The sequence below is a fragment of the Xyrauchen texanus genome, chromosome 49 (assembly GCF_025860055.1).
Source record: "Xyrauchen texanus isolate HMW12.3.18 chromosome 49, RBS_HiC_50CHRs, whole genome shotgun sequence".
In the NCBI taxonomy this organism is placed as follows: domain Eukaryota; kingdom Metazoa; phylum Chordata; class Actinopteri; order Cypriniformes; family Catostomidae; genus Xyrauchen; species Xyrauchen texanus.
In genome coordinates, this window is record NC_068324.1 from 4,432,530 (window position 1) to 4,455,718 (window position 23,189).

General features: G+C 38.5%; 1 protein-coding gene across 1 annotated transcript; it reads right to left on the reverse strand.

The window, feature by feature from the left end:
* Positions 1 to 135: 135 nt before the first annotated feature.
* On the reverse strand, positions 136 to 22,376 carry LOC127640155 (iron-responsive element-binding protein 2-like). Its single transcript, XM_052122578.1, is given in 22 exon segments — positions 136 to 3,371; positions 3,899 to 4,084; positions 5,762 to 5,884; positions 5,984 to 6,131; positions 7,073 to 7,215; positions 7,310 to 7,414; positions 7,559 to 7,840; positions 7,925 to 8,009; positions 9,570 to 9,705; positions 9,821 to 9,980; positions 10,065 to 10,181; positions 10,384 to 10,484; positions 10,576 to 10,747; positions 11,313 to 11,452; positions 11,574 to 11,757; positions 12,059 to 12,128; positions 12,216 to 12,428; positions 16,466 to 16,603; positions 16,705 to 16,870; positions 20,608 to 20,662; positions 20,664 to 20,704; positions 22,352 to 22,376. Coding segments are annotated over 22 exon segments (2,904 nt in total). The 3' UTR covers positions 136 to 3,257.
* Between the last annotated feature and the right edge of the window lie 813 nt (positions 22,377 to 23,189).

Here is a 23,189-nt window from a genome sequence, read left to right on the forward strand (position 1 = left end):
GGAATTCTAGTAGTTTAGAAGTTTTAAGGATTTCAACTTGCCTCAGAATGACGCAAATTTACAATATTAGCACTGAGCCAAAGGGATTTCGCTTATTCATACTTACTATTGCCCACTTCCGCATGTTTTGTGCTGGAGAGAGTGGGCGAAATGGATTGAATAGCAACTTCTACGCAATACAGAAATGAATCGCTGCTCAGTTCTACAGCGCCTAGGGTGTACGGGAAGACCAACATCAGCCGTGAATTAACAATGACTGGAACAGTTTTATTGGTCTATTTCTTTGAAAACACATTTTACATGTTATTTTTCCCATCTAACATTTTGTATGAGATAAATGTGTTGCAAGCTATTTTGTCAAAGAAATGGCATGCAGAATTTATTCACAGAAAATGTGAATTATATCACTGAAATAAATGTCTTGAGATATCTCAATGATCTCTTGTGACTGCACTAGCCTAAACTAAACTCTAAACAAAAATGTGAGCGGTCTTTTTTTGCTTAAATTCTGCCTGTCACTCATTGAGTGCGTACTCATAGGGCGAATTCCAATTGAAAGTGATCATCCCTATGCCCTACTCCCTTCGAAGGACAGATCTCTTGATGTGGACACTCTAAATGCAGCATGAAAGTACTGCATTAATGTACCCTTCACTAATAGTCTTGTAAAAGGTTCTCTTACTTTTGTTTGGAATGAACATTCGAGTGAGTCCCCTTCCCCAAGTTCCCGCAGTGCCCTTCAAGAGCAAAATTGCCATTTGGAAAACACCCATAGAGTTGATGTTGGTACGAATCATTAAGGTTTAAAGCCAAAAAGGAAAATGCTCTCATCATTAATACCCTCACACCTTTCACAGATGTGTATGGCTTTCTTTCCTCTGCAGAACACAAATGAAGATATTTAGAAGAATATCTCAGCTCTGTAGGTCCATACAATGTGTGTTAAGTTCTACTCACCATTCACTTGCAAAGGCAGCAATAATGTAATCCATATGACTTTAGTGGTTTAATCCATGTCTTCTGAAGAGTCTTTAGGCATGATCATGAAGCTCTTTGTACTTGGTGTTTCTAATCAAGCTTGAAATCATGATGGTCAAGGAGCCCACTAATGCAAAGATTTATAGTTTAAAAGGAGACATATTTTGGTCTGTTCTCGCCTAAAACAAAATGGATCTCTTCCAAAAACAGATTATGGTTTACCAGAGTCATGTAGATGACTTTTATGCTGATTTCATGTTCTTGTTGGAGCTTCGGAAATTTGGTCACCATTCACTTGCATTGTATGGACCTATGGAGCGGAGGTGTTCTTCTAAAAATCTTTGTCTGTGTACTGCAGTCCCATATCTGGGATGGCATGAGGGTGAATAAATGATGTGTGTTTATTTTCGGTTGAACTATCCCTTTAATGCCATATTCAGATTCAAAACAGTTGTCTGTTGAGGGCACTATTTTTGTACTGTTGTGTTTGACCACTGTAGGAAGACACACTGCTGCTCTTCTGCTCTGTGTCAGTCTCAGTCTCAATGGTATCTTTAGGGGGGCAGGATTTTGGAAAGAGAGGTACAGCTAAATCATCAGCTCGGTCTTGTGGAAGTTCCAGAACAGCTAAAATCGCTTACAGCACCTATCAAGCTGTGTTCCTATATATTTAAATGAAAACATCCAAATGAAGTTTATGATAAAGTATATCTACAAAATCCAAATTAAATTCTGATACTAACTTCTACAATAAATATACAATTAGATAGATAATTTGATAAATTAAGTAGCCCAACTGATTGTAGCTTTAAGGCCACTTCTCACTAATAAGTTTTTGTTTGCAAAAACAATTATTTTGCTACGTTTAAACCTCTCATCCACACTGGAATAGTGATTTCCTCTATTAAAAAATAAGACTTTCGAAAACACTCACTTGTACCACATACTTCAGAAGACGATGATGTTAGAAACACAAATCAAGAGTACATGCAGATGAGCTTTACTGCAATCTCTTACTTGTTGCCAAAAGTTTGTTGCAGGTTCACCACTACCGATGAAATGCTGCAAACGTTTGGCACACATCTGTGGCAACTCTCAAGCTTATTTGCATGGGAAAATAATGATTTGCGGCAAGTTTGCCCGAACTCTAAGTGTTACTTTTCAACTGGAAACGTTTAAAAATGTATCGTTTACTCTACGTGTACGGCTCTTATCCTCACTAGAAAGACTCTTCACTGGGATACTCTAATAGGAAACTGAAAACAGAGATTTTAAATGAAAATGGATTAGAGTGGACGCACTTTTTTGAAAAGTCTTGGGCACAGCTGAACCCTGTCAGAAGTTAAAGAAACAAACTGTGATGGGTGAATCTCATCAAAACATGTCCAAGTTATATTTCACCCCAAAATCGAGAAGATGAAGACATTTCCCCTCCAAATTCAGTAATGCATCCTGACATTCATGACTGTTGTTGTTGTTTTTAATCAGTATAATGTCAGCACAACATATAATACCATGATATATAAAGACTTTTCAAATTAAATATATAGGGTTTTGTTTTTAGGATTTCTTTAAGCAAAATATATCTCCATCTTTCTTTTACCAGGACTTATACTTGGTACTCAATGGATTTCATGAGATTCACCCAATAACTACCTTTAGTCGTCATCATCATTGTCACTCATTCTCAGAAACAGCAAACACAAAAGGGACGATTATAATAAATTAACTGATATTTCACTGGATCGGATCAAACAAATAGTGCTTAGCTGCTGTTGTGATGGCAATTTGTGGAAATTCATACAGAACAGACAGCTGGGAGAGTTTTGTATGTGTGAACACTTTTACTCCATATCAATGTGCCCGTGTCAAAATCAGCACCATGAGAGAAGAATGAAGCCTGTTTTAGATCCCAGGCCTCATCAACAGTGAAGTCATCATGCAGTATTTGAGTTCAACACTCAAAGCTTTCACATGGATGGAAAGTTTCTTGACACATGTTGCAGGCACTGCAGTATGAAATATTCAAATCAAACTAAACAGCTCTAACTCCACAACCAGACTGTGAAGGTCTTGCAAGCTCTCCGTCATGCCAGATTGTGGAGAGAATGATTTGGAGAGAACGACTGGACATTTTTTTAAGTGCAAAAGAATGACATCCTTCTGGAGCGGAGGATTCAGCAAACAAGAGGCACAGTTTGTGAGTTCATACGCCTCCTGAAGGCTTCAAGGTGGCGCTGTGCTGAGGGGTCCATGGGGTGTCTATGAGTCTGATTTTACTACTGCAAAAGAGAATGAGCCACATACTTCAGGATTCCTCCATGTCTGAAAAACACCACATCCATCTCATTCTCAAATAGAGCCACCACGCTGAAACTCTTTCCCGTGCTCGTCTGGAAACAAGAATGACAGCATGAGGCATCACAACATGAAGCAGAAATAACAGTCCATACTACACCAGCCAAAATACATTCACTTAGAGATTAATTAGTTTAACACTTTGACATTTTTCAATTGAATCATTCTGTTCTGTGTGATATCTAATGATTAGTCAGAGTCACAAGCACCATTTTAAAAATACAAAAATATTTATTTAGAGGAAAATCTTATTAATTTCATAAAGAAATTACAACGTTAACAGCAAATAATTATTTAAATCTAAAGTAGGGCTGCAACTAATGATTCTTTTGACAATCAAATAATCTTTTGTTGTCGATGATTATCATTATCGAGAACTACACATTAATGCTGTGACAATTAATTGATAAAATCTAAATGACAGACCTTGTATAAACACAAACAAAATCAAGTCGGAGTCAGTCATATTTTATAATCGGATAATTATAGGACGGAATAAGCATTTAGTATAATAATTGTAACAGCAATATATTCTTAAAAAGACAGATCTTGACATCTGTACCTGTACTGAGAGCTGTTGTCTGGGTGTGAGCTCTTGTGGGATGTTGATGGTGAATCGCTCTTTTCCACACAGCTCCAGCGAGTCGGCATTCTGTCCTGGCAGAAACTGCAGTGGAGCGATCCCCATTCCCACCAAATGATTCTTATGAATCTTCTCAAAGCTCTCAGCTATCACAGCACGCACCCCCTGAAACGCACACACATACCCACAGGGGGTTTAGGGATTAATGTATCTGAGATGCAAGTATTCTAGCTGTTATGCAAACAGAACAGCAAACTAGATTTGTATTTTCTGAAAGAAATACCAGTGATATCTATCTATCTATACGCCTTCCAACACAGTGTCATTTCCAGCACATCTCAAATTTTGTATTGTGTTTAATAGAATTCGCGCTGAAATGACACTGATGGGAATTAAACTTTAAAAATTAAATATAATAAAAATTAAAAAAAGGACAAATTCTTGCTAAGGCTAATTTCATAACTAGCATTTTGTATATCCTAAATGCACACAAATAATATTTACATTTTTGTGTATTTCTTAAATTTCAGCATGATTGGAAATTCCGTCCAATAAAAATATTCTGCTCACAAGTGAAATTTACCTTGATTTACCTTCATTTTTGTCTCATATTTCATCTCAAGCATGCTCTTCACTAAAACTTTTGTCGACTTGGTTAACAAGTAAACTAACTTTTGAAAAACATTTATTAGGGGCATAACTGGTATGGTGGAAATGACGCCATAACTGTGGGACTGACATAATATATATTTAAGCAATATCACACGAGCAAGAGTGCGTTATGGCCTTACATCAGCACTGCTGTGATTCGGCCACAGGCAGAGTGCCGTAGATGATCACAGCAGTGGTGATGTAGGGCCATATTGCACGATTGCGAGTGTGATATTGATTATATACACAACAATTACATTTTTAAAAATTAGGAAAAATTGAGTAGTCATAAAAACACATTTGTGCATGGAACTACTTTCTTACTTGATGGATCAGAATCTGCCATTGCTGGTTCAAAACAAATGATGCGTCCAAGCCTTAGTAATTCAAAAATTTAACTTCAGAAATAGTATCTCGGCTTGTGCTGTTTCTAACAAGTTATTGGATAAACAAGGATGGATGTGTGTGTGTGTGTGAGACAGAGAGAGATTGAGAGAGACGGAGCGTGTGCGATCACCTATTGCCACACCCAAGCAGAGATGTTGTCAGCTTTCTGAAGGTCAACTTTCTTAGTTGAAAAATAGCGTTCAAGCGGGGGTATTTCTCGGTAGCCGGTGCGCAAGAGTCGATCACTATAGAAACCGCAATGTCCTCCACCATTTTAAACAGCACCAATTATGTAATTAATCAGTCTGTTGTGTCTCTCAGCTGTGATGATCCGTAATGCTGAAGTTGTTTGCTTAAAGCCGTTTAAAGCTATTTCCTAGCTTTAGTAGTAGAAATACAAGCAATCACGATGATCTGTTGTATGTAAACGGCTGATGCGGATTCACTTCATATCACCTTATTGGCTCATATTACACTCACAAATTATCTTTTGCCACCACCTGCTGGCGAACATATGTAATGTCAGAAAAAAAGACAACCCATAGAATGGCTCATGGAACGTCTCTCTAACTGGTGTGTGTGTGTGTAATATATATATATCATTTTCACACAATAACAAAATAGATCCTTGATCGGTGACTGAAATTATATACAAAAAAATGTAAATAGAGTCTGTATGTTAAGAGGTTCAGAATTAATTTCAAATTGTTCAGAAGTTTTCTTTCAAGAAGGCATTTCAAAACAGTGCTGGGCTGGTAAACACTGTGATAAAGACCACCACGCAGAGGAGTTGGTGTCTCGTACCAGTAAATAGGGTCCTTTAGCAGCCCAGTCCCGTGAGCTGCCCGAGCCATACTCTTTTCCTGCCAGGATAATGAGAGGAACTCCATCTCTCTGATAGCGCTCAGCAGCTTCAAACACATCCAGCTGTGACGGAAAGACACATCAAACCATGAAGCCAACACAATACCTCAGAGCTCACAGCTAGAACAGATCGAGATGGACCGGTTCAGTCTGGTCACTCACCATTTGTCCTGATGGAATGTGCAGTGTTTTAGGTCCGGTCTTTCCGATGAGCCGGTTCTGAAGCTTTATGCTGGCAAATGTTCCTCGAGTCATCACTGCATCGTTTCCTCTCCGTGCACCATAGGAGTTAAACTCACGAGGGGTCAAACTGCAACAAACATTTAAAGAAAATAGAAGTCATCATTAGATCATCTTTAACATATAATTTCTGGTTTGAACAGTAAGGGGCAGTTCATACCGAACACGTTAAAAAAAGCTAGATTCAATACAACGAACAGAACTGAATGTAGTGGTCTTGCAATGAGTTTATGTTTATACAGGAAAACAAACTAACAAAAAAACTAAAACTACACATACAAAGACATATTCAGTGTGAATGATATTTGTAAACGTCTTATAACGGGCTTTAGATAAATAGTGCTAATAAATAAATATATATGAATAAGTCTTATGGTGCATTCACATACAACGCGAAGAAAATGTTCTCCTCGACAACGCGCCATGCAGACTTTTCACCAGAGTTGAAAAATGAAACTCACGCAAATAAGCGGTTTTGCGTGTTCGAGTCACACCATTCACATTGATTTTGTACGTAATCGCGTCGCGTGAAACTCTCGCTTCGTGTTATATGTGAACGAATCATTTCTTTCTAATGACTAGATTAAATCAATTTACAGAAGCATTTAAATCACTCAACAAATCATTCTTACAAATCCATTCTACTGAATAGACTGAACTGATTCACAAAGCATTTGTAATTCACTCATCTAAGAGATAACAGCAGTATTCAATGAATCAGTCGAATGAATCTGTTCTCTCTACTGATTAGATTGAACTGATTCATCACAAAACTAAGACTAATTTTAAACAATTTGTTCAACATCATTGAAAACACAGTGAAAAACTTAATGCCACACAGGGACATATTGGTATACTTGTGAGTTATGACAGTAAATCAGTATTTTTTGTCAATTTATTGAAATAAACTGCACAAACAATGATTTGCTAAAATTAATACGATTTCCCAACGCCACAAAGAATAAAGTAGGACTGTAAAAACTAAACATCAGCGACTGCTAAGCATCTCACCGTTTGCTCTGCAGGTATTTGGCAGCAGGACTGACTCTAGAGATGCTACCAGCTGGAGAGATGTGATCAGTCGTAACTTTATCACCCAGAAAGAGCAGCGCGTGAGCACTGTCAATAGACTGAGGAGAGCACACCTCTTTAGACTGAAAGAGAGAGGAACAAGAGGGATGTTAATACTGTAGTAAAATACAGTGAATGTGAGCTGTTTGGAGAAATCTGGATCTGAATGATAATCACCAGTTTGCTAAAGAAGGACGGACAGCGGATGTAGGTGGATTTGGGATCCCACGGGAAGAGGGCAGATTCTGCAGATTCTAAACTGTTCCAGAACATATTTCCTTTCTGCATAAAAAAACAAAACAATAAAAAAAAACACAGAATTGAACAAAACAGACAGTTCTTGGTCATAGTAAACCGCAATGTGGTTAAGCGGATTGTTAAAAGTCAGATTCTGCGAGACGACTGAAGGAATGAGTTTCCTCTCACCTCCATTCGGCTCCTCAGCTCTTTGAATATGGAGGCGATGACAATGTTCTCCTCTGTGTGCTGCACTTCCTCTTTGGAAGGCCAGATATCCCTTAGATACACATCCTTGCCTTCAGTGTTCACACCCAGTGGTTCTGTCTCCAGGTCAATGCTGACTGTGCCTGCAATTGCATACGCCACCACCAGCGGTGGCGAGGCCAGATAATTTGCCCGCACACAGTCGCACAGGCGTCCTTCTAAATGCCGGTTACCAGACAGCACGCCACATGCCACCAAATCACCCTGTAAACGACCACATCGTTCAGGTTAACATGCAGAATATCCAAAAGAAAGATAGAGACGAGAGCTACAAAAGCTCTGCTTCACCTGTTTAATAGCGTCCACCACACTCTCAGGTAAAGGCGCTGTGTTTCCCACACAAGTGGCACATCCATAACCAACCACTTCAAACCTGTTACACATAAACAATCATAAAACATATTGAGGGTGTTTTCCAAACAGGGTTTTGCTAACAACATTTGTTTCAATAAAATATTTATTGTACACGTGATGAATACAATATATGTTATGTTGTATGTTTTATATTTATTTTCTGTTTATCAAAGTGTGAAGTTTTTTTTTTTTTTTTTAGCTTTTATATTTTCAGTTTAGTTCTTTTGAAAACTTGCACTTTAAATATATATCCTACGTTTCTTGTTTATATACTGTATATTAGGGCTGAGAAATGTCACATACATACATACAACGCAATTAATTTAGTATCCCGTTTTATTTTTACTTCCTGAAAATTCACACAATAGGAGAAAGGTTTCCACGAGTTGTTCCTGTGGCAGGCTACCCAGCCTTAACTCTTTCCCCGCCAGCGTTTTTAAAAAAAAGTTGCCAGCCACCGCCATGGTTTTTGACGATTTTCGCTAAACTTTAATGGCCCGCAGAATATTTTCTTCCATGAATATATGAAGATGCTATATATCACAATAAAGATCTGAGCCTCTGCTTTTAGGCAAAAAAAAAAGATTTTATTTTATCTTCATTTGTTCTTTTTTTTATTGCGACTTGAACAGAGGTCGGTTTTGTCAAAAAACAACATTTCAGACAAAAAGCTGATAAAAAGCATGTTTATGTCTGATATTTTGAGCTTCTCAATACTCCACTTCTTCATGTTTGAGACGATCGCAGTCTGTTTCTTTGATCAAAGAGTTGCGAACTCTTTCAAAACATGCGGAGGGGTCTTCCTTACCGTATAACACCTAAAACACGGAAACCCGGAAAATTCCGTGTTTGGCGGGGAAGCGTTTTTTCATAAAACACGGAAAGAGTTAAGGGCCAGTCACACTTGGCTTTGAGCACACGATTGTTTTACGGATCATGCTACGAACCAGGATATGATGTCACATGGGAGGTCTTCTGATATAAGTAAATAATAAATCACAAATATATAAAAATATATTTATCCTTTGAAGTGAGCCAAGAGGTCAGCATGTAATGTTTCGGTCTCCTATTGAGCACGTGTCCTCTTGTCGTACTAATTCACGGTTCAGAGTTCACAAAGCAAGAACTTCCGTACGCAGCGTAATACGAAATTTCTTCGCATGAGCTCGCGTTTCCATTATACTGCATTCGTATGCAAGTGAACTTCAGCATTCAATATGTTTTATATCTGTATGCATCAGGTACATGCCGTGAGCATTGAGACTGGGCAAGCATCAAGGTTTTGTAATTGCTCAATTGCTTCTGTCTCTTCATGTAATCTCAGACTTACACAATGTTCAGTGGGGGGCTTTGTGGGGGCCATGACATCTGTTGCTGGAATCCCTGTTCTTTTATTCTAATATTTTCTATTTGCAAAATAATGTTTGGGACTCTAACATTTATATTTCCTATTGACACATTAAAGCTGAAGATATAAATAACCATCTTAAGACAAATACTTTTGTGAAACATCTTATGTGCCTAATTTTGCACAGTGCTGTTAATATGCATACACACACAGTATATGAAGTTTATGTACCCGAGTTTTCTGAGGAAGGGCAGGACTCCACTGGTGTTCAGGTAATGTGTAACAGTCCCACTGCCGGGCACCAGACTGGTTCTGATATACGGTTTTACCAACAGTCCAGCCTCAACGGCTTTCTTCGCCAACAGACCTGAACCAAACACAGACACACAAACACATTTTTCTTTAGAAACACTATGTTATACACAGAGATACACAGTGTGACGACAGCTCAGATCAGATCTAAAGGTGTGTTGATGTCTGACCTGCAGCCAGCATGACGGATGGGTTGCAGTTATTAGTGCAGCTGATGATGGCTGCGATAACGACAGACCCGTGTGCCAGGCTGTACTCCGCCCCCTTGTGCAGGAATGGCACCAGAGTTCCCTGCTTCTCTTTAGATATGTGGAAGCCCTTAAATCCCACCTGCACACAGACATATAGCTCATTTGACCAGACAGCTCAGGCAGACAAGAGACACATTCTTCCAGAAAGTCAGCAAGTACGTACCTTCTCATTCAGGCAGTTAATGAAGTCTTCCTTCATGCAAGTTATGGCCATTCTGTCCTGTGGCCGTTTGGGTCCACTGACATGAGGCACAATGGAGCTTAAGTTCATCTCAATGACCTATGAGACCAATTAGGAAGCATAGTTCATTAACAGTAACTTTTAAAGCATAAATAATATGAAAAAAAAAATAACATTATAAAGATGTACCGTGTAGACATGCTCTAACATTCATATGCAAAACGACAAAAGTGTTTAATAGGAGTCCTTTAAATACATTAAAGTAACAACCAATCAGCTCAAATTAGAAACAGAATTTCACCTCGGAGTAATGCGGCTCTTCTGATTGGTCGTCATAATTTCTGAAGAGTTTCACAGCCTTCAGGTAGTCTTCTAAAACCACAAGGTTCCCTTCACTACAGACTGTCAGGGAAACAAAACACTTAAGAGTTAAATTATACCCTTCCTGATATGTTAAGCTTTTAAATGCAGTGTACACTGGATGGTCCCATACTGGTGTGTTTAAAGTGCTCCAGGGTGATTTCATCCACAGGAAAAAAGCTGATGGTGGCGTTATACTCTGGGCACATGTTAGCAATGGTGGTCCGATCAGGAGCAGAGAGCTGCGACACACCCGGTCCGAAAAACTCCACAAACCTTCCTCCAATTCCAGCTTGACGCAGGTGCTAAGACACACAATTTGAACAGTGAGTTAACTAGACATCTAGAATGCTGTTGATGTTTAAGTCATTTTGCTTCAGCAGGTAATTAAAGGAATAGTTCACCCAAAAATTTTAATTCTCATTTACTCTCCATCCTAGATGTGTCAATCCTTCAGCCAAACACAATAATATAGGCAGCATAAAAATAATCCATATGACTCCAGTGGTCTTTTGAGTCCTTTTTTACAATAAATCTGGAGTCTTATGATTACTTTTATGCAGCTTCAATGTTTTGGCCACCTACAAATCTTTTTTTTGTGTTCTGCAGAAGTCATAAACATCTGGGATGGCATGAGGGTAAGTACATTATGAGAGGATTTTTCATTTCGGGTGAACTACGCCTTCAAGTTAAACTGTAAAAATGATAGTCTGACCCTCACTAACGTGTCCAAATTAAACTGTCAAACCAAAAAGATATGACTAGCTTGTCATTGTCTTTATCACAACTTTTAGTAGATGACATTTTTGAGCTATCTATTCCTTTAAGAGCACAATATCATACATTAAGGGCACATTAAGCTCTTTGTACCTTTGTGATGCCCAGGACAATGTCAATCGACGTGGAAAGAGGATTGATGGAGCCAACAAGTTTACAACCAATGACCTGAGGCAAAGTCAAATACACTGGCTGACCTAACATGACTGCCTCTGTTTCAATACCTCCAACTCCTGTGAGACAGAGAGAGAGAGAATGAGAATTAGGAATCACCAGTTCTCCACCACAAAATCAGAATGTGTGTTGATAAGACCACAACAAAATAAGCCACATAAATCTCAGGTGTCCTCTCACCCCAGCCAAGGATGCCGAGGCCATTAATCATGGTGGTGTGGGAATCCGTTCCCACCACGCTGTCTGGATAAATAAACCCCTCCTCTTCCTGTACCACCTGACACAGGTACTCTAGATTCACCTGGTGTACGGCGCCAATGTCTGGCGGAACTACGTTGACATTTTTGAAGGTTTTTGAACACCACTGGTGAGAGACCGAGAAAACAAACTCAGCATTAAGTGCCTTGAAGACAACATTATAATAGCATAAAAGCTATTTTTTAATAAATGTCCTTGGTCTTATGCATGATGCATATGTGCATGTTATTATAAAGGGAAAACAAGTTTTGTTTGCTTAAATTCTTTAAAATGTAATACTCAATATTATTTCACTCGTCAATTTGTCAATACAAATAATACTTTGTTAAATGTCTTCAAGGCCTTCCATGTAAATACAAATAATGTCTACATCATAAAAGCTTTGTGAAATCTCTGAAGAATCTCACCTTGAAAAACTGCAGCCTCTCTTTGTTTCTGTTCAGCTCCAGCTCTTGGTTTCTCATCATTGTTTCCGGCCTGCGAGTATAAGACATAGTTCATGTTAGAGGTGAAAGTAAAGAGATATAGAGAATGTTTTAATGTGTTTGAGAGGTACTGCCGTACTCTGACACGGGCTGTAGGTGGAAGGGGCAGAGGAGGGGTGTGTTCTCTATTTGTACAGCTGGGGATTGGCCACTGGGAGCGTCAGAGCAGAAGCCTTTACTGCAGCTGCCCCTCTGACCTGGTCGATGACCCCCACACTGACTGCTGCTGCGGGGAGATGACCGACCGACAGGAGATCTATCATCCACGGGGGTCGGAGGGGTCTGGATGCCACTGAGAAATGGGACACTCTTTAGTACATATTCACCATCACACCATGTCCTAACCAGATGCAATGCTATAGTGTCGGACAACAAAACGTTTCAGTTGCTTTGTTTTTATTTTGTGTCACACATATGGTTAACTTAATCAAACTGAAATCTCATTGTTGCTCATATTAAATACAGGTTTCCAACACTTTATTACCAATGAATTTCCATATCTTTTCCATGACCTTTCTCATCCTGTTAGTAATTACTTAAGCATTAAAAAAAATCATTTAAATTCTGATTTTGGTGAATCACAAGAAAACAGATTTTCAAGAAATTGTATTGGTTCTATTTTTCTCCAAAATAAAAAAAGATGGCCTTTTTTTTTTTACACAGATTTAAAAGGTGTGTTGTGATTTTTTACACGGTGACAGTTTTGCATTACAGTCACACAAATTTACCCCCAAATGCACGTTACCGCACAGTGAAAAATAGGTCTTTAATACATTCTCATTATCGCAACATGAAAATCACAAAGACAGACTATTTAAATTGTGTAATAAAAGTATATAAAGACCATAGTAGTATTCTCATAGTAAAGACTTTACATTTTTTTTTTTACAACAGCTTCTTTTGACCGATACAGAAAAAGGTGACTATGTTACGGTAATGAAAATCATTATTGAAAACAATGGAAATAGTAAAAGACCTCCAGATTTCATGAGAATCACCCGTTTGTTAATCAGTTTGACCAATTCATTAAAAAGAATGATTTACTCAAGGCCCCTGCACACTCCCAACAAAATCGAAGAATGAACGCGTGTGACAATTTCGAACTAAATCTGGCCAAACAAAGATGTTTTTGCGTTCGTTTCTGTGTTTTATAACAGCTCACCAGGGCAACCTTTCAGGACAACTTCTTAATGGGTGCTAAAACCTTACAAGCCATTGGTCCACGTCATCAGTAGGTGTGACCTGGAGCTCCAACAAATTCCCATTCACTCAACATGAACACACAGGGGAGCAGAGTTATTAGCGAACTGGTGCAAACTTACCAACGTCTATATGATTGTTTGCGTAGAGACATTTTCCAAGAACATGTCGTGGTTTGAAATGCTGCTTCACTTATGTGCCTTCTGCAGCTGAAAGCCCTTCACCCATCTACCCAAGTGTGAGTGATGTCTTATCATCATTCTTTTGTCTGTATTCTACTGATTAACACTCTTTTATACACCTATAATTTATGTATATTACATATATATATGCGTGTGTGTAAGTGTGTGTGTGAGAGAGATGGGGGCGAGGCAACGAGAGGAAGAGTGGTAAGGATTGACAACTGTGGGAAATTATCTCTACTAGCTGTTTTGTGTTGCAGTGAGAGCTGGAGATGGATATAAGGGAAGTCCAGACTGCCGGAGGTGGGAGAGAGAGAGAGCCGAGCCCCGTCCTGATTTCTTCTGTTTTTGCGTATATCTCATACTAAATGGTTTAAAAAATTCTAACAAAATCTAACATAAAACAAAGGCAGTCTGAGTAAACATAAAATACAGTTTCTAAATTATAATGTTATTAATTTAAGCAATAAAGTTATTCATTACCAACTGGGCCTGTGTAAAAAATTATTCGACCCCTTAGTTCCTAAATCCCTCTATGAAACTTCCTTTATAATGGGGTTCAGCTGGACTAGACACACCCAGGCCTGATTACTGCCAGCTCTGTTCAATCAAATCAACACCTAAATATAACCTTTTCAGCAGCTAAAAGATCACACCCAGAAGCACACTTTTTGGCTTCAATAAAAATATTCATATACATTACAAAAAACTGTATTTTGTGTTTACTCAAGTTGCCTTTGTTTTATGTTATATCTCGTTTGAAGATCTAAAACTATTTAGTATGAAAAATACACAGAAATAGAAGAAATCAGAAGGGGGCAAATACTTTATTACAGATATTGTGGGAATTCTACTCATAGAATGAGACATCAAGTCATTTATAACACATTTTAATATCATATTACTTTGTTTTACATGTAGTCTTGAGCGTCCTTATTTTTAAATGTTCCTCTAAATGCCTCCCACAGTGGTGTGGTCGGTGTCTAAATGTTTGCAAACAGTAGGTCATTGCTCAGCTGTGCCAAAGGGATCAGAGCCTCTGCTTTTATATGCTTCCCCAGAGAGAGTTTATCAGGAATCGTAGAATAAGTTTCCACTGTTCGTATTCATTTTTAAATTCTGTTAACAACATGCAAAGCTTTGAATGGTCTAGCTCCTCAGTACTTAAGTGACCTTCTGTCATGATATATTCCATCATGCTCATTACGATAGCAAAATTATGTCCTGTTAATAGTTCCTAGAATATCAAAATCCACAAAAGGAGGTAAATCCTATTCATATCTGGCTCCTAAACTATGGAATAGTCTCCCTAACACGGTTCGAGATCTGTGTCTAGACTAGCCAGGCATACTCCTAATTTATCATTCAACTCACAATCAGGCTGCTTTAGTTAGGTCTGCCAGAACCAGAAACATTGATTATTATCTATAACTCTCCAATAAATTGAATGGCGTCTATGCTAATATTATTCTATTTGCATCCATGTTTAACTAACAAAGGACAATGCATTTATGTGAACTTCTGCAGTTAATCTAGGATGAACTTCAAAGACATTAGTCATTAATCTTACAAAATCTTTGTTTAAACACTGACCCTTCACACTTACGTACATGACTTGCACTATACATAATTAACTAATATTGGCATTACAATTCATGATGTTAGCCAGAGGGGAACTGGCCCCCACAGTGCACCTGGTTTCTCCCAAGGTTATTTTTCTTCATTAACCAACATCTTATTGAGTTTTGTGTTCCTTGCCACAGTCACCTTTGGCTTGCTCAATGGGTTTCTGAATACAATTACTATTTAATTACTTTTCATAATTTACAATCCTATTTTATCAAACTACACAATGATGGGGGACGCCTAGTAAAGACGCTGACTACTACCCCTGGAGTTTGCGAGTTGGAATCCCAAGGCCTGCTGAGTGACTCCAGCCAGGTCTCCTAAGCAACCAAATTGGCCCGGTTGCTAGAGAGGGTAGAGTCTCATGGGGTAACGTCCTTGTGATCGCTATAATGTGATTCACGGTCAGTGGGGTGCGTGGAGAGTTGTGGCGGATAGCGTGAAGCCTCCACACGTGCCATTCCTCCGCTATAACACGCTCAACAAGCCACGTGATAAGATGCATGGTTTGATGGTCTCAGATGCGGAGACAACTGAGATTCATCCTCTGCCACCCGGATTGAGGCAAGTTACTATGCCACAACGAGGACTTATAACGCATTGGGAATTGGGCATTCTAAATTGGAGAGGAAAAAAACAACTACACAATGATAGCACCAAATCTTTATAGATATTACGGTTTCATTTTCTGTTAATGCATGATTTTCTGTAAAGCTGCTTTGAACCGATGTGTGTTGTGAAAGGCACTATACAAATAAATATGACTTGACTGAATGAAGAAGCATTTTGCCGTGTGTGTGCCGGGGCCTTCCCAAATCACTATGGCTTGTGAGCAGGTTTTACCCAAAAGCAGTATATTTATCCAATGAAATATCTACGTGCACAGCAAACCTTGGAAAATGTACATTAATAGTGGAAATCTCCATGATCAAGAATTTACTCATTTCCATGACTTTTATATTACCAAACAAAATAAAGTTTTTTTTTTTGTTTTTTTTTGTATCCAATATCAAGATCATGTGAATGACACTGTGAAGCATTTCACAAACATTTCACTAAGGTTAAAAAAAAAAATGAGCCAAAGAATTACTTGACGGAGAAAACTTGTTGCATCTTGCAAAAAAAGGTGTCAGTCATGGAGAAAGACTACTTACACGCAGCTAAACATAAAACATTACCGCCCTAATTATTGTTTATTTTACAGGATTCAAACACATCTTTAGACACATTTATGACAATGTTCTAATTATTGGGTTTTAAGACATAAATACTATTTATTTCTTTCCTCTAAACCCTGATGAGCCTCTGCATTCACTCTCACCATTTGCTGTAGTCGATCTGCAGGGAATGATCTACGATGAGGTCTGTGGGGCATTTGGGGTTCACCAGGTTTGGATCGACTCCCTGCTTAGCTAAAGCCTCTCTCATGGCTGCCAGGTCCACCATAGCAGGAATTCCCCTGTGAACAAACATGCACACACCTTCAGCAAACACTCAACATTACAATAGTCGAGTTACTGTAGACAGAGGTAAACCAGGAACCATGTGTTGATAACTCACGTAAAATCCTGCAGCAGAACCCTGGCAGGTAAGAACGGAACCTCGGCTTGGTTCTGCTGCATCTGCCAGTCCAGAATACTGGTGACATCCTCAGTCTTCACGTAGAACCCGTCACACTTACGGACAGCGGACTCCAGCAGAACCCGGATGCAGAATGGAAGTTTCTCTACAATACGAGAGATAGAGTGTTCATATCAGTTTATATGTCTGTTTTTACCGCCTATCTAAGCTTGATTGAGTTTGATTAAGTTGTTTATTATCTAGTCTGTTTCCTAGCCCATCAGTGATTACAGGCAATGACACAATGATGTCATCAGTGAGTACATCATATACAGTGAGGAAAATAAGTATTTAAACACCCTGCTATTTTGCAAGTTCTCCCACTTAGAAATCATGGAGGGGTCTGAAATTGTCATCGTAGGTGCATGACCACTGTGAGAGACATAATCTAAAAAAAAAAAAAATCCAGAAATCACAATGTATGATTTTTTAACTATTTATTTGTATGATACAGCTGCAAATAAGTATTTGAACACCTGAGAAAATCAATGTTAATATTTGGTACAGTAGCCTTTGTTTGCAATTACAGAGGTCAAACGTTTCCTGTAGTTTTTCACCAGGTTTGCACACACTGCAGGAGGGATTTTGGCCCACTCCTCAACACAGATCTTCTCTAGATCAGTCAGGTTTCTGGGCTGTCGCTGAGACATACGGAGTTTGAGCTCCCTCCAAAGATTCTCTATTGGGTTTAGGTCTGGAGACTGGCTAGGCCAAGCCAGAACCTTGATATGCTTCTTACAGAGCCACTCCTTGGTTATCCTGGCTGTGTGCTTCGGGTCATTGTCATGTTGGAAGACCCAGCCTCGACCCATCTTCAATGCTCTAACTGAGGGAAGGAGGTTGTTCCCCAAAATCTCGCAATACATGGCCCCAGTCATCCTCTCCTTAATACAGTGCAGTCGCCCTGTCCCATGTGCAGAAAAACACCCCCAAAGCATGATGCTACCACCCCCATGCTTCACAGTAGGGATGGTGTTCTTGGGATGGTACTCATCATTCTTCTTCCTCCAAACACGGTTAGTGGAATTATGACCAAAAAGTTCTATTTTGGTCTCATCTGACCACATGACGTTCTCTCATGACTCCTCTGGATCATCCAAATGGTCATTGGCAAACTTAAGACGGGCCTTGACATGTGCTGGTTTAAGCAGGGGAACCTTCCATGCCATGCATGATTTCAAACCATGACGTCTTAGTGTATTACCAACAGTAACCTTGGAAACGGTGGTCCCAGCTCTTTTCAGGTCATTGACCAGCTCCTCCCGTGTAGTTCTGGGCTGATTTCTCACCTTTCTTAGGATCATTGAGTCCCCACGAGGTGAGATCTTGCATGGAGCCCCAGTCTGAGGGAGATTGACAGTCATGTTTAGCTTCTTCCATTTTCTAATGATTGCTCCAACAGTGGACCTTTTTTCACCAAGCTGCTTGGCAATTTCCCCGTAGCCCTTTCCAGCCTTGTGGAGGTGTACAATTTTGTCTCTAGTGTCTTTGGACAGCTCTTTGGTCTTGGCCATGTTAGTAGTTGGATTCTTACTGATTGTATGGGGTGGACAGGTGTCTTTATGCAGCTATCGACCTCAATCAGGTGCATCTAATTTAGGATAATAAATGGAGTGGAGGTGGACATTTTAAAGGCAGACTAACAGGTCTTTGAGGGTCAGAATTCTAGCTGATATACAGGTGTTCAAATACTTATTTGCAGCTGTATCATACAAATAAATAGTTAAAAAATCATATATTGTGATTTCTGGATTTTTTTTTTTAGATTATGTCTCTCACAGTGGACATGCACCTACGATGACAATTTCAGACCCCTCCATGATTTCCAAGTGGGAGAACTTGCAAAATAGCAGGGTGTTCAAATACTTATTTTCCTCACTGTACATGCACAGCTATAATCGAAAAACTGTCTTCATATCTCGGTCCAATCATACATAGCAAAATGTGTAATTGAAAATTTGACATGAATACGCCGTGACAAACCATATGGGTTAAATAAGGAATGCAATTCTGTGTGCTTAAAGGAAAAGTTCACCCAAAATTGAAACTTCTCTCATCATTTACTCACCCTCAAGCCATCCCAGATGTGTATGACTTTCTTTATTCTGCAGAACACAAATTAAGGTTTCTAGAACAACATCTCAGCTCTGTTGGTCCATACAATGCAAGTGAATATTTTCTGAAACGATTTTGGATGAAAACAGACCAAAATGTAACTTCCTTTTCACTATTCATCTTGCCAAAGCAGTCTCTAGGCACAATCATGATTTCAACCTTGATTACACTTCCTTGTGCTTGACGCATGCGCAGAGTGCTAGATGCTGCTAGGAAGTGTAATCTTGAATTCATGATTGCCAAGGGGACTGCTGATGTCAAGGTTTATAATAAAAAGTTATTTTTTGGTCTGTTCTCAACAAAAACTGATTAGATTTCTTTAGAGGACATTAATTAAACCACTGAAGTCTTATGGATTACTTTTAAGATAACTTTGTGCTTTTTGGAGCTTCAAAGTTCTGGTCACCATTGACTTGCATTGTATGGAGGGTGAGTAAATAATGAGAGAATTTTTATTTTTGGGAGAACTATTCCTTTAAAATACAGGATGTCTCCGTATTTTTGCGGCCAGTTGCGGTCTGATTAACGTGTATACAGTTGAAGTCAGAAGTTTACACATTAGCTAAATACATTTAAAACTCAGTTTTTCACAATTCATTGTGTGACATTTAATTGTCGAAAACATTCCCTGTCTTAGGTCGTTTAGGATCACTACTTTATATTAAGAATGTGAAATGTCAGAATAATAGTGGTGAGAATTATTTCAGCTTTTATTTCTTTCATCACATTCCCAGTGGGTCAGAAGTTTACATACACTTTGTTAGTATTTAATAGCATTGACTTTAAATTGTTTAACTTGGGTCAAATGTTTTGGGTATCCTTCCACAAGCTTCTCACAATAAGTCGCTGGAATTTTGGCCCATTCCGCCAGACAGAACTGGAGGAACAAAACAGAGTCAGGTTTGTATCCCTCCTTGCTCACATAGTTTTTCAGTTCTGCCCACAAATGTTCTATCGAATTGAGGTCAGGGCTTTGTGATGGCTACTCCAATACCTTGACTTTGATTATATGAAGTGCACCAGTCCCTCCTGCAGCAAAGCACCCCCACAACATGATGTTGCCAACCTCATACTTCGCAGTTGAGATGGTGTTCTTTGGCTTGCAAGCATCACCGTTTTTCCTCCAAACATAATTATTTTTTTTCTGAGGTCTTTACTGATTTCTTTAGATTTTCCCACGATGTCAAGCAAAGAGGCACTGACTTTGAAGGCCTTAAAATACATCCACAGGTACATCTCCACTTCAGTTGACCTCCTATCAGAAGCTAACTGTCTAAAGGTTTGACATCATTTTCACATGAACATTTGCAAGCTGCTTAAAGGCACAGTTAACTTAGTGCATGTAAACATCTGACCCACTGGAATTGTGATATCGTCAATTAAAAGTGAAACAATCTGTCTGTAAACAATTGTTGGAAAAATTACTAATTTTATGCACAAAGTAGAAACTGCCAAAACTATAGTTTGCTAATATTAAATATGACTTCAACTGTACATGCTGGGCATAGCAGTTCTACAATTGCATTATCTAAGTCTTTAAGTCTGACTTAGCAAAATTGGAGTGGTACAAGGTATAAGTCAGATTAAAGCATTTACTTGACATTTTAATAAGACAAATTATTGTTTTACTCAAACTGAAATTGAACTTCTAAAAGTGCTTGTAAACGTTATATTGCAGTAAAATCATTATCTGATGGTTAAAGGAGCCCAATAAACAATGCAACTCACCATATCGGGCATCACTAAGCTTCTGTGGGTTGAAGTATCTCCGCTCTTCATATTTTTACGCTCTGGAGTGTGTCGATCAGATGCTCAAATGGATGTTCTGCACAAGACCAAAATTATTTGACTCTCATTTGTGAAACGCAAAGGAAATGAATGGCGTGTGTTTGTGAACAGCTATATAAAAGACTCACTGAAACTATTTGTTTTCAAGTTTTTTTCAAAGTCTTTGTTCAAAGCTTGCTGGCCTTTCACCTTTCCTCTCCTAAATTTCCCCAGCAGAAGGCATGCATGTTCATTTATCTCTCTTTAGCTTTAAACAGAGCAGTCTGCAGCTGTGAGTTCTGATCTTGGATTAAATGGAACACAGCCAGTTTATCTTTACTGTTTTTCTTCTTTATGTACTTCTTATGATATTTAATTAAGGACATATTTTTCCAATGAATACCCAGTCCGGTACGCAATATTAAACACGTAAGTGTTCAAGTACAACAGTATTCAGACTCTGTGTTACTTTCACAGTATGAAGAAAATACGTGCACACACACACGCTTATCACCGGCAGCCTGCAGCCCTTCTGACTGCTGCTCGTGTTAGATTAGTTGAGATGAGTTTGATTAAAGCTTAAGGGCAGTAGCACATAAAAAGAAACCTGCATCTCTTGCATATGTCCACAAATCATCAGTTAAAACACAGGAACCAATTTGTGAGCTATATTAAAGAAACTATGGATAAGACACTTTGAACAGGGAAAGTAAACAATACTCACACTGTCAGGCAGGAGAATTCCACAAACACGATGAAATAACACAATAATTAAACTGTTTCTCTCTGGAAGTTTCAAAATGTGGGTTTTTACTACATTTACTTTATAAACAATGTATCTATATGATACAATTTAATTAACTTATACAATTGTATTCAAAGCAAAAGAAAATAGATTTTAAGACATTTTTGGCACATTTTAACCCATAACTTAAGGTCTGTTCTGACAAGATGCTTAAGACGTTATATGTTGAGTAATTGTATAACAGGGAATAAATATTTTGAAATATGTCCCTAACCAAATAAGAGGGGGCTGTGCTTTATCCTAAAATATATATATATATATATATATATATATATATATATATATATATATATATATATATATAAAAATGTTTTAAATAAATATTGTGGTGATACCATCGCACAGTAATGTTATTTTCAGATGGTAATCCAAATGTATGATTACCATATTCTTATCCAATATATTTAAATGGTACTGGAACATCAAACACACAATAGTATAACCTGTACATGCCGCAAATGCCAAAACAAATTGTATAAGCATGGTACGTTTCTAAAAATCATGGTATTGCCATGGTTCTTTTGTGTTAGTGTAAACAGCATTCAATAGTTGAATATTGCAGCAAGTAGGTTGCATCTCAAAACCCAGTAAGCTGCCTGTCTCGACATCATTTTAGGCATCGTATACGTGTTCAAACACATGTTGTCCAGGAGGTCAGCTCACTTGTTTTTGATACACATCTACCGCACGCGAGCTCCTATATTCGGTCTCGAGCTGAATGTTAGTCACTCTCACACAGATTAGCCGCGCTGCTAACGGAGAAATTGCCTCAATCGTCCTTACAAAAACTTATTTTCTCACGACGTTCTGGGTATACGTCTGTATGCTATCATATGACCGGTTACTTATATCTGTGTTGAAATCATGTGTTGTTGTTTCTGTCTATTAAAGTGCTCTTACCGTGCTGAGCAGTACCGAGCGCCATGATGACTCCTGACATTAACACGACTCCACTCGCTCGAGCCACAACAGCCGGCCAATCGGCGAACAGTACCTCCCTGGAGTACTGTCCAATCAGAGTACAGGTTTTCCCACCGCACCATCCAATCAGCAAACAGTATTTGATACAATACTGTTTAGGAATGGCTTAAATTGGATGTAAAGATAATGATTTCATTATAATTAATATATTTATTTTAATAAGTACTATTAAGATGTATCAATCATCATTTATTCACCCTCATGCAAAGATCCACAGAGTGGTGGCCTAAAATATTGGCACCCTTGGTAAATATGAGCAAAGAAGGCTGTGAAAAATATGTCTTTATTGTTTATCCTTTTGATCTTTCATTCAAAATATTCACAAAAATATATCCTCTAATCAAGGATGGATTACCAACCCGCCAATTGGGCCAGTGCCCAGGGGCCCTTGACAACCAGGGGCCTTGGGCTTTATGATTGCGCGTGCTAGTTTGGCGATCCCCCTGTTCGAAAACCCATCAATAATGAAAACGATCTCAAACTCTAATGATGAACTCTAATGTAAAATATATATGAAGTATTTTCCCATTAATATTTAAAAAAAATGTGTGCACCTAGTGACTAGGAACATAAAACTGTTCAGCCATGACTTCCTGTTTCAAAGGGGTATACATATGATATAACACACAAGTCAAATTCCCTTAGTCATCAATTCACAATGGGTAAGACCAAAAGACCAAGTTATGATGTGCGGCAAAATGTTGTTGAGCTTCACAAAATGGAAAATGGCAATAAGAAAATTGCTGAAGCATTGAAA